The sequence below is a fragment of the Papio anubis genome, chromosome 17, assembly GCF_008728515.1.
Source record: "Papio anubis isolate 15944 chromosome 17, Panubis1.0, whole genome shotgun sequence".
NCBI classification, from domain to species: Eukaryota; Metazoa; Chordata; class Mammalia; order Primates; family Cercopithecidae; genus Papio; species Papio anubis.
In genome coordinates this window covers 15,149,898-15,161,087 of record NC_044992.1, presented here as the reverse complement: position 1 = coordinate 15,161,087, position 11,190 = coordinate 15,149,898, and the positions used below count along the sequence as shown (strand labels likewise).

Here is an 11,190-nt window from a genome sequence, read left to right as displayed (position 1 = left end):
TGTAGTCCCAGCTACTCAGGGGGCTGAGGCAGCAGAATGGTAGGCGGAGCTTGCAGTGAGCTGAGATCATGCCACTGCATTCCAGCCCGGGCGTTTGAGTGAGACTCATGCCAAAAAGAGAAAAGAAAAGAAAAGAAAATATACGAGACAGAAAAGATTTTTTTTTTTTTTTTTTTTTGAGGGTGAGTCTGGCTCTGGTGCCCAGGCTGGAGTGCAGTGGCGGGATCTCCCAGCTCACTACAAGCCGCTGCCTCCCGGGTTCCATGCATTCTCCTGCCTCAGCCTCCGGTAGCTGGGCCTGGCGGCGCCACAGCGGCAGAGCCTTGACCCCTGGTAGAGGCGAGGGACTCCGCAGTGTCCTTCCAGGATGGTCTCGATCTCCTGAACTCGTGATCCGGCCATCTCGGCCTCCCAAAGTGCTGGGATTACAGGCTTGAGCCACCGCGCCCAGCCCAGAAAAAGAATTTAAAATAATAATCTTAAGGAAACAGTGGAATTCAAGAGCATACAGTTACACAATTCAATTAAATCAAGAAAACTCATAATTTGAATGAGAAATTTAACAGATATAAAAAAGAACCATGCAGAAAATCTGGAACTGGAGAATTCAATGAATTAAATGAAAAATGCAATCAAGACTCTTAAAAACAGACTAGACCAAGCATAAGAGACAATTTCTGGGCCGGGCATGGTGGCTGGCACCTGTAATCCCAGCACTTTGGGAGGCCAAGATGAGTGGATCACCTGAGGTCAGGAGTTCGAGACCAGCCTGGCCAATATGGTGAAATCCCATCTCTACTAAAAATACAAAAAAAAAAAAATTAGCTGGGCACGGTGGCGGGTGCCTGTAATCCCAGCTACTCGGGAGTCTGAGGAGGAGAATAGCTTGAACCCGGGAGGCGGAGGTTGCAGTGAGCCGAGATCGCGCCACTGCACTCCAGTCTGGCGACAGTGCTAGAACTCGTCTCAAAGAAAAAAAAATTCTGCTCTATAACTTCACTTTTAACATTGTTTAGGTTTTTTTTTTTTTTTTTTTTTTTTGAGAGGGAATCTCGCTCTGTCGCCCGGGCCGCTCCGGACTACATTTCCCAGGAGCCTCGGCGCGCACTTCCGCTTCCGGCCCCTTTGTCTGGAGGGGTTGTTCGCGTGGCGAGTGTCTGTTCTCCCTGTCCTCCCTAGCAGAGTCCCTCCCCGTGTCTGGACCGAGGAGGAGCAGACGCTGGACAGGGTGTGTGTGTTCAGCAGTGGATTGTCAGCCTTGGGTCCCAGCTGCTCCCCTTTGGACCTCTCCCTGGGCCCGCTGATCTGACTGATTCCTTCTACTTGGAGCTAGGACTCGGCCACCTTGACGCGCCCCCTCTGCCCCTGGAGCGTGTCTTTGGGTTTTGTGGGGGGGGGAGTGGGGTGTATGTGTGTTTCCTATCTGAGACACCTCCGGGTCGTTTGCTCGGAAACAGGATGAGGGCCCGCATAACTTGGAGCACTTGGCTGGAAGGTGAGGCAGGTCGTGTCCAAGGCTCCCGTGCCCGGGCCAGGTTAGGCACCAACGCGTCTCTTATGTCTCTGCAGCCTGCAGTGTGGTGGAACCGTTTTATAGACTGACAGTGTGAACGTGGGAGGGGATGGATATCAGAGATTCGTTTATCTAGATTTTCAGAGAAAATGCTCTGATGTGAGTGTAAGCAGGTTACTCTCTGTGTCTCGTGTTCTTTACCTGTAATTTGAGGTTTGTTTTACCTACTTTTAAGTGGTGGTTGTGAGGATTAAATGGAATTTTGACATGCAACAGTTGACACGGGGCCAGACACCAAGTAAGGGATCAATCAGTTGTCGCTTTTATTAATAGTAGGCATCCATCTCCCCATTTGTTCATAAGAAGGAAACACCCAAGAAGGAAAAGTAACTTGTAGGGCACCCAGCCAACTAGCACATAGTGGAAATTAGAATCCAGGCACTCCCAGCAGGGCACTTTCCACCACCCTGCACTTTTGTATTCAGCAGGCACAGTATCTTTACTGCTGTCTGTAACTAGCTGTCTATGTTCCCAGCGTCTGACTCTGCAGGGCCCTGGTGGTATAAAGGTACTGAGACTTGCCTGTGTTTAGGGCTTCCTGAAGATTAAATGGCTGCTGAAGTTCTTGAGTTTAGCTTTGGCTCAAAAGATACTGCTTCAGACTGTGTTCTGAATAGAGTCTCAGAGAATGAAAAAAGAAATACAATGAAAAAGGAAAAAACTTCAATCCAGAATCTCTTGCCAGAGTTTCTGGGAGAATGCTGGCAATTCCCAGGAAGATATGTGGAGAACGGAAAGGTTGCTACACCCAAATAGTGTAGCAAAGGCTATGATTATGGAGGACTGGACCTGCAAACTCCAGAACAGAGGTAAGAAATAGAAATAAAGGGTCTTGCCATTAGCCGAGAATCTACAGTGTGCACACACAACCTCATTTTAGTTTTTCTTTACAGAAACCTTATAAAATGTATGTGGGCAGCACAGAGACCTTGGGCAAGTTAACAGTTTCTTCATCTGTAAATAGTGATTTATGGAAAGCACCTGGTGCATGGTGAGTGTGCGAAGAATGGTAGTGATTTTACTAATATCATTCCCTTTTAATTTGAAACTCTGAAAAAACAAGATACCTTACTTCCATACTCTTTCCATTATGCCACCTGCCTCTCTGAAGGATGAGGGGGGATAAGTCAGACTCCTTGGAAGAGGAGAAAGAAATAGGTATGGAAAGGCTGATGACTTGATTTGGCATTACAGCACATGGGAGAGCCCTAGTCCCTTGAACCTTCTATGAGCTCAGGGGTAGAGCTGGGGCCTGCGTCCCCAGGGTCCATGGCCCTGTTGCTCATTTCTGGCAGAATTAGGGACTGCTCCTTGGCTCTCTTTCGGTTTGCTCTCAAAAAGTGCTTTCTCTTAAGGAGATACAAAGGGATGTCCCAGATTAGAAGGGACTTCCATAGTCTATCTCTAGTCTGTTTGGCTCTCCTACAATATCCTGCCCTCAGGCCCTCTGATTTCTGGAAGTCCTGGAACTTAGGAGTTCCTAACTCTACCTTAGCTCCCACTGATTGCCAGTGTCCAGTACAGGGAGGGCACAGGCATCTTGTGGGGAAGTTGGATTTGGGAGTAGGACCAAACATATCGATTGTACCTTTTTTCCTTGTAAAACAAAGTATAGAAAGAAAGTGCCATAAAGTCTTGGTTAATGTTGATATGCAGAAAATATTGAGAGTAATAATTAACTGATGATTAAATGACCTTTCCTGAGTGCTTATTCTGTACCAGGTACTGGTTTGGGCCATTTATGTGCATTAACGCACATTGTAGCAGGGTAGGTACCATTATTATTATATTTTTTGAGACTGTGTCTCACTCCGTTGCCCAGGGTGGTGCAATCTTGGCTCACTGCAACCTCCGCCTCCAAGGTTCACGCCATTCTCCTACCTCAGCCTCCTGAGTAGCTGGGACTACAGGCGCCCGCCACCATGCCTGGCTAATTTTTTTTGTATTTTTAGTACAGATGGGGTTTCACCGTGTTAGCCAGGATGGTGTTGATCTCCTGACCTTGTGATCTGCCCGTCTTGGCCTCCCAAAGTGCTGGAATTACAGGCATGAGCCCCTGTGCCTGGCCATTATTCTCTTTTTTAAAATTAGGAAACAGAAGCCCAGAAGAAACTTGGCTATGGTTATACAGAACCAGGATGTAAAGGCAGCAGGCAGGCAGACTCCGGAGCCAGAGTTCCAATGACAAAGGATTACAGGAGGCATGAATTCTACAAAATTGTGAAACCCTGTACTTGATAATAACTGAGGCCTAGAAAGAACTACTTCTTCCCCCAAACACATCCACAAGGAGCTTTAAGTACTGCTTTTTGGAGGTGGGTGGAGAGAGGATCAAAGAAATAATAAACTGTAAAATATTAGGAAAATATAGATTGATATGTAGAATAAGATAAATAGCATGTAACCCTACTACCTAGAGATAAGCTCAAAGAAGTGCTCAAAGGTAACATGATCAGCAGTTTTCTCCCTACAGGCAAAAAATCAAAATGGAGAAGTAAATTCTGAGCGGAAGGTTGCTTGTTGGGCATAGAATCAGACCGAGGGAATTTGGGGCTCATTCATTAATTCGTTCACAATACTTAGGGACTACTGTCTGCCAAGTACACTGTGCTTGGTGTTTAGGACGCAGGGGTGAATGATATGACACATGCAATTTAGTGGAGCGTGTGTGGTGGAACAGACCTAAGATGGCCACAGACTCACCGTGGGCCTGGAATACTCACGATGGGGTGGCTGAAGGTGTCTGTGACCATGACTGCTGGGGTGGGCACTGCTGCCTTTTGCTGCTGTGATTCCCTTTTTCTTGTTCTATAAAATTGGTCACTTTCTCCATTTGAGAATAAAGGAGTTGAGCCTGGAGGTCTTTAAGCACCTCTCCAACTGTAACATTACACTTCTTGTTTTAGGGTTTTTTGGTCCCAAGGAACCTCATTTTCAGAGCAGTGGCTCACGCAGATCCTGAACCCAGTTAATGGTCGTACCTTTCCCTAAGTTTACGTTCCTTCTATCCTCTGAGATTATCTTTGAAGTCTCATTACATAGATGTCTGTAAAATCCTTCAAGCTATGGACAGCCAAGGTCAGAGGCACATTTTGTCATAAGTGGCTGTTTCTAAACTCACAGGTTTGAGATATGTGAAGATAAACCAGATTCCTTTATGTCGATTTCCTCCCAGTTCTGCCTTCTGAGGACCCTGCTGTTTCCCAAAAGAGGTGTCTTGAGAAGGAAAATATGGCTGCTCTTTGCCGGACAGCAGAGTCCCAGGTGAGTTGGGGATTTTCCTCTCTTCTCGGAAATCTTATTTTAATTGAGTTGGGGATTTTCCTCTCTTCTGGGAAATCTTATTTTAATTGAGTTGGGGATTTTCCTCTCTTCTTGGAAATCTTATTTTAATTCCTGAAGCAAATTTCTTACTCTTAGCATGAAGCTTGTCAACCGCATTAGCCACAGCAGTTTGAAAGGAAAGGATCCAGTGGGTGGGATGGACTGCCAACGAGATGGCGTTCGAGTGTTCCTCAGTTGTATGGCAGCAGCAGTGAAGGTCAGGCGGCTTGGTAGCCTCGCCCATCAGTTGGCAGTGTAGAGAAAGGATGGGGGCGGCGGGGTGGGAATGAGGCCTCTTTAGCAGATAATTGAGGAGCATGACTCCTAGAACATGGTTGGGTGAGAATCAAGCTTCTTTTTGTTCACTTGAGACATTTGGCGTAGGTATGCGAAGGCACGTGAGGCATTTCTTTCTTCCATCTGTTTAGAATATTTTGGGGAGAAAAGATGTACACAAATCTATGTGGCACAAACCAGCAGATTTATTATTCTTAAGGACCTTATTATTAAGGGCCCTTATTATTAAGGGTCTACTCAATAATAAAGTGTCTTAGGGAAAATGCTTTTTAGAGTTGGAGGAGCAGGAGCAAATGTGTCTGGCTGAGAGAGATTTAGGAAGGTTTTATTCATTCAACTAGCATTTTAAAGTTCTTTTAAAGCTGGGCGCGGTGGCTCAAGCCTGTAATCCCAGCACTTTGGGAGGCCGAGACGGGCGGATCACGAGGTCAGGAGATCGAGACCATCCTGGCTAACACAGTGAAACCCCGTCTCTACTAAAAAAATACAAAAAACTAGCCGGGCGAGGTGGTGGGCGCCTGTAGTTCCAGCTACTCCGGAGGCTGAGGCAGGAGAATGGCGTAAAACCCGGGAGGTGGAGCTTGCAGTGAGCTGAGATCCGGCCACTGCACTCCAGCCTGGGCGACAGAGCGAGACTCCGTCTCAAAAAAAAAAAAAAAAAAAAAAAAAAAGTTCTTTTAAGCAGCTCCTAGGCTAATGAAAGTAGTAAGATTTGATGTGGGCCCTGAAGGCTGAGTAGAATCTTGAAGGGTTTATAGAAAGTTAGTGACATAAATGACTTAGAATCAAAGCAAGATACTGATTCCTCTGGCACAGGAAAAAAGTCAGTACATTGAAATCACGGAGATGTTGTTCCACAAAAAATTAAAGGCTTCTTATACTCAAAGTTCTTTCCTGGATATGATTCTCAAGTTTGGCCTATTTCTATTTTTTTTTTGAGACAGAGTCTCGCTCTGTTGCCCAGGCTGGAGTGCAGTGGCGCGATCTCAGCTCACTGCAAGCTCCGCCTTCCGGGTTCATGCCCTTCTCCTGCCTCAGCCTCCCGAGTAGCTGGGACTATAGGTGCCCGCCACCATGCCTGGCTAATTTTTTTGGTATTTTTAGTAAAGATGGGGTTTCACTGTGTTAGCCAGGATGGTCTTGATCTCCTGACCTTGTGATTTGCCCGCCTTGGCTTCCCAAAGTGCTGGAATTACAGGCATGAGCCACCGCACCCCGCCAATAGTTTTCTTGTAATTGAGTTCTATGTATAAAATTACTGTAAAATAAAACTATCAAATTATGTCAAAGGGGTATACGCATTTTAAGATTTTAAGATTCTTTAATATACGAGTCAATAAAATCTTGTCTTTGACACTGTGAACATAGTTTAATCTATTTCCTCTCCATCCCATTAGTCTTCCCTAATTATCCCTCATTTAACTTTTTCTTCAGAACCTCATGCAGGTGTTTCAGGGCTTTGTGTCATTCAAGGATGTGGCTGTGAATTTCACTGAGGAAGAATGGAGAGAACTGGAGCCTGCTCAGAGAGTCTTGTACAGAGATATAATGCTGGAGAACTGTAGGAACCTGGTCTCCTTGGGTAAGCTTGGGTCCTTCCACCCCAGATTGACCTTTCGGGATACCTTTGCCTTCTAAAGATTCCCTTGCTTCTATTAGGGGATGATAACAAATGAGGCTTTGGTTATTTTCCCCCACAGAATCCAGATCAGATCCTTAAACTGTTTCTCACCCTACTTGGGTAGAAATTATTTAATTGCTTTTGACAATTAGTTATTTCATTTTCTCCTCTCTAAAATGCAACAGAGTGGGACTGAGAATAGGGTGGTCCTTTCTCTTTTGAACTTAAAATTACATTCTGTTTGTGTCTCTTAGTAGGATGTCCATTTTCCAAACCTGCTATCATCTCCCAGTTGGAAGAAGTGGTAAACCCACGAACGCACATGCAGGAGGGAGAGGTGCCAAGAAGCAGCTGTACAGGCAAGTGAGAACAAGGCAGATTGCATCTTTAGAAATAAGAGTTAGGGGTTCTTCCCAAATCCTCCAGGCCTGTAGAAGATGTTGAATCCCCCTGCAGTCTCATCTTCACTTGACCACATCAGAATCGTAATAGCTTATCCCTCTATTTCTTCCCAGACTCAAGGAAGAGATACTTCCTCCTTAAAGTTATAACACCAACACATAATCCGGAGATCACCTTTGTGCCTCATCCTGAGGCATTTTATGAGGCTATTCCCCTTTCCTCTTTAGTAACTGGAATCACTTCTTCATTTACTATGTCTTCATCCTACCTAGTTTTCTGCTGTCTAAGAAATACTAAGAGAAGGAAATAATTTGAATAATTTTAAGGTTATAAAATTGACATAATTTGTTGTATAGATTTGAGAGGTGAGGGAGTAACAGACAAAGAAAATTCTCAGGTTTCTGGTTTGGATGTGTAAGTGAATGGAAGTTCTCTTCCTTGAGATGGAGAACACAGGAGAAGTAGCAAGTTTAGCAGGTGGAAGATGAGTTCAGTGTATCTTAAGTTGTTTGAAGTGTCTGTAATAAGTCTAAACCAGTGGTTCTTAACCAGGGACAAGTTTGCCCCCCAGGGGACATTTGGCCATGTCTGAAGTGTGCTATGGGCATCTCATGGGTAGAGTCCAGGGATGCTGCTAAACATCCTACAATGCACAGGACAGGGCCCCACACAAAGACATGTCCGTCTAAAATGTCAATAGTGCTGCAGTTGAGAAAACTTGCTCTAAGTGGTGATGTCTGGAGGCTAGATGAATATGAGGAGGACATGCCAAATGTATCTTAGTAAAGGAAAGAGATCTTAACTGGTGATACAGAGTTGGGAGTTGCCTGAGAATGGATGGTAATTGAAGCCATGGGAGTGGATAATATCACCCAAAGAGCACAAAAAGAGTTACAAGAGAGCCTGGAACCCTAATGAACACAAACATTCAAGTATCTGCAAAAAAATAAATAAACAAACAAATATATGTATATAGTATATAGTACATATATTTTATAGTATATATGCAAATATATATGTGTATATATACTAAAACTATAGTTATAATTTCAGCCTTAAGGAAGGGGGGAAAAAGAAAATTCTAAGAAAGGGGAGATGGAAAAAGCAAAATAGATTCCTCATCAACAGAAGATACAATTATATAATTTTATAATTTATATTCTATTATAAACATAATATGTATGTATGTATGTATATACGTATGTGTATGTACATATGTGTATATATATACACAGGGCTTCTCTCCAGTGTGGATCCTCTGATGTTGGGTAAGACGGGCAGTTCTACTGAAGGCTTTCCCACACTCCTGACAACCAAACGGTTTCTCTCCAGTATGAACCCTCTGATGCTGGGTAAGAGATGAGCTCTGGCTGAAGGCTTTCCCACAGTCTTTACAGGTGTAGGGTTTCTCTCCAGTGTGGACTTTTGTATGTTTTGTAAGAGTTGAGCTCTGACCGAAGGCTTGACCACATTCTTTACACTTGTAGGGTTTTTCTCCAGTATGAGTTCTGTCACATAAATGTGGCAGAGCTTTCAGGTGTAGTTCAGCCCCCTCATTAGACATCAGAGACTTCACAGTGGAGAATCTACCTGAATGTCTGGGCAAATCCACTCAGACTCTTCATGTTGTTAAATACCAAAGAATTATACTTTCATAGGTTGTTACAGTGGCGATGCTTTTCTATTATATTTTAAGGGATGAAAATTCCCCCCTCTCCTACCTTAGTTATTTTCTCCTGCAAAGCTATCAGAATATCACAAATCCAAGTGAAGAAATACTGAACTGAAATCTGGAACATCCTAATAGACTCTAAAGCTCAATTTTTTTTTTTTTTTTTTTTTTTTGAGGCGGAATCTCGCTCTGCCACCCAGGCTGGAGCGCAGGGGCCCGATCTCGGCTCACTGCAAGCTCCGCCTCCCGGGTTCACGCCATTCTCCTGCCTCAGCCTCCCGAGTAGCTGGGACTGCAGGTGCCCACCACCATGCCCGGCTAATTTTTTGTATTTTTAGTAGAGACGAGGTTTCACCGTGTTAGCCAGGATGGTCTCAATCTCCTGACCTCGTGATCCGTCCGCCTTGGCCTCCCAAAGTGCTGGGATTACAGGCGTGAGCCACTGCGCCCAGCCTATTGTGTCTTCTGTTGATGAGGAATCTATTTTGCTTTTCCCATCTCCCCTTTCTTAGAATTTTGTTTCTTTTTTTTCCCCTTCCTTAAGGCTGAAATTATAACTATCACTTCTCAGAAAGTAAGAACCATTTATCTTGGAAACTGACAGCCTTACATAGTAACTATTATGCAATCCCAACACAAGAGTTAGGGAAGATTTAGTCAACACTTTTAGAAAACGTTTTAGAAAAAAATAGTCATATGAATTTGTATCAGACTGTCACCAGATTAAGTTACTTGAGGCTGCCTGATGAAAATTCCTGTATATGGCTCTAAGAAATGTTATGTGTACCTAATAAAGCCAGGCATTATTTTTTGGTTACACTGTGGCTCAACACATACATGCAAACTTTTTTTTTTTCTTTCAAATCTTCCTAAGCTTAAACTGATGTTAGAGTCACTTTTTAGGTTTCCATGAATTATTTTCCCTGCCTTTTTTTTTTTTTCTTTTCCTGTTTTAGGTGCATTTCAGTTACCTGAGAGTAATCCAATTGTATAGGATTGGAGTCCCTTGACTTTCCCGTATCATTCCCAATGTACTAGCCACAACCTGAGATTTCCGTGCTTTCTATTTTTCTCACTACAAGGGCTATTCTGAACTCTCTCTCCTCACCTGCTTTCCTATCCTTCTCTTCTATTTAAAGAAGTCCATGTTAGTACAGCTTGAAATTCAACAGGGCTTGAATTACAGAAGGCACAACTGAATTTAGAGAAGGAAAGATTTTTGTTCTGAAAATTAGCATTGAGACAGACCACTCTGAATAAATGGTAATATCTGGAAATAATTTTTGAAATGCCCAAAATCCTTAGTAATTTTAAGAAATTGAAAGGGGGTGGAGAGGATCATCTATAAGAGTGTCTGCATTAGAATAGGACTTCTTAAAGTAATGTTTGTTAACAATTTCGGTAACAAAGTCATTTCCAAACATTGTTCCTGGCGCCGGTTAGCTTTGGATTGGTGGAAATCATTGTTGTTCCTTCAGAGGCCTCATCTGTGGTAATTTGTTTTAGAACTAAAAACTCAAGACAGATGTCCTTGAACTAAAAGTGTGTCCTAGAATGAGTGGAATGCATGAATTCGTGGATTGTACTATAGTGAATTTGTATAATTCTCTTGTAGCCTAAATATAGTTTGGATCCAGAAATATTAAAATTTCAAGGACATCATGGTGACAAAATATTTTAAATCACAACAGTTCTAGAAATGTTATGACTGGGACTGGGACTTACAGAGCCTTTTCGGTTTTGTTTCAGTTTACTCTGACTGTACTGTTAGTAGTGTGGTCTATGCTTCTACTCTCCTCTCGGATTTGTTTGTTTGTTTGAAACAGGGTTTTGCTCTATTGCCTGGGCTGGAGTGCAGTGGCGCCATCACAGCTCACTGCAACCTTGAACTCCCAGGATCCTTGATCCTCCCACCTCAGCCTCCTGAGTAGCTGGGACCACAGGCAAACGTCACCACGCCTGGCTGATTTGTTTGTATTTTTTGTAGATGGCATTTGCCATATTGCCCAGACTGGTCTTGAACTCTTGAGCTCAAGCAGTCTGCCCACCTTGGCCTCCTGAAGTGCTGGCATTACTGGCATGAGCCGCCATGCCCAGCATTTGGATATTTCTATAACAGGATTCTCTCTTGTGTGCTGTAGTGTAGACCACACTTACCCTTCATGATGGAGAATATAATTCCTCTCCTTTTATAACCAAGCTAAAGCTCTGTGCGTTTGTTTGGTTATGGTAAAGTCTGGGGCAGGGTTTTGAATTGGAGCTTTAGATAGTACATGTTCTGATATTTTGATCTCTTTTTGG

At 43.6% G+C, this 11,190-nt stretch overlaps 1 protein-coding gene across 7 annotated transcripts; it reads left to right on the top strand.

The window, feature by feature from the left end:
- Window positions 1–1,066: 1,066 nt before the first annotated feature.
- On the top strand, window positions 1,067–9,038 carry LOC110741587 (zinc finger protein 69 homolog). Of its 7 annotated transcripts, none has more exons than XR_002518000.2 (5): window positions 1,068–2,382; window positions 2,467–2,564; window positions 4,749–4,837; window positions 6,629–6,776; window positions 7,073–9,038. XR_002518000.2 is itself a non-coding variant. In XM_031657383.1 (5 exons), exons 2-5 carry the CDS (start codon window positions 2,295–2,297, stop codon window positions 7,180–7,182), a joined length of 438 nt encoding a protein of 145 aa, XP_031513243.1. In that variant the 5' UTR covers window positions 1,070–1,495; window positions 2,259–2,294; the 3' UTR covers window positions 7,183–9,038. The 7 variants fall into 7 exon arrangements, 5 of the variants coding, with proteins under 5 accessions (XP_021784444.1, XP_031513243.1, XP_021784443.1 ...); XR_002517999.2 differs by having other exon boundaries at window positions 1,069–2,382; window positions 7,070–9,038; XM_031657383.1 differs by lacking the exon at window positions 2,467–2,564 and having other exon boundaries at window positions 1,070–1,495; window positions 2,259–2,382; window positions 7,070–9,038.
- Window positions 9,039–11,190: the final 2,152 nt, after the last annotated feature.

What these genes read in the sequence shown, in the direction of transcription:
- LOC110741587 (XM_031657383.1), top strand. Translation starts at nt 2,295, where the DNA reads ATGTGGAGAACGGAAAGGTTGCTACACCCAAATAGTGTAGCAAAGGCT. An exon ending in GCCGGACAGCAGAGTCCCAG is followed by an intron (nt 4,838 to 6,628) that starts GTGAGTTGGGGA and finishes CTTTTTCTTCAG; the next exon opens with AACCTCATGCAGGTGTTTCA. An exon ending in TAGGAACCTGGTCTCCTTGG is followed by an intron (nt 6,777 to 7,069) that starts GTAAGCTTGGGT and finishes TGTGTCTCTTAG; the next exon opens with TAGGATGTCCATTTTCCAAA.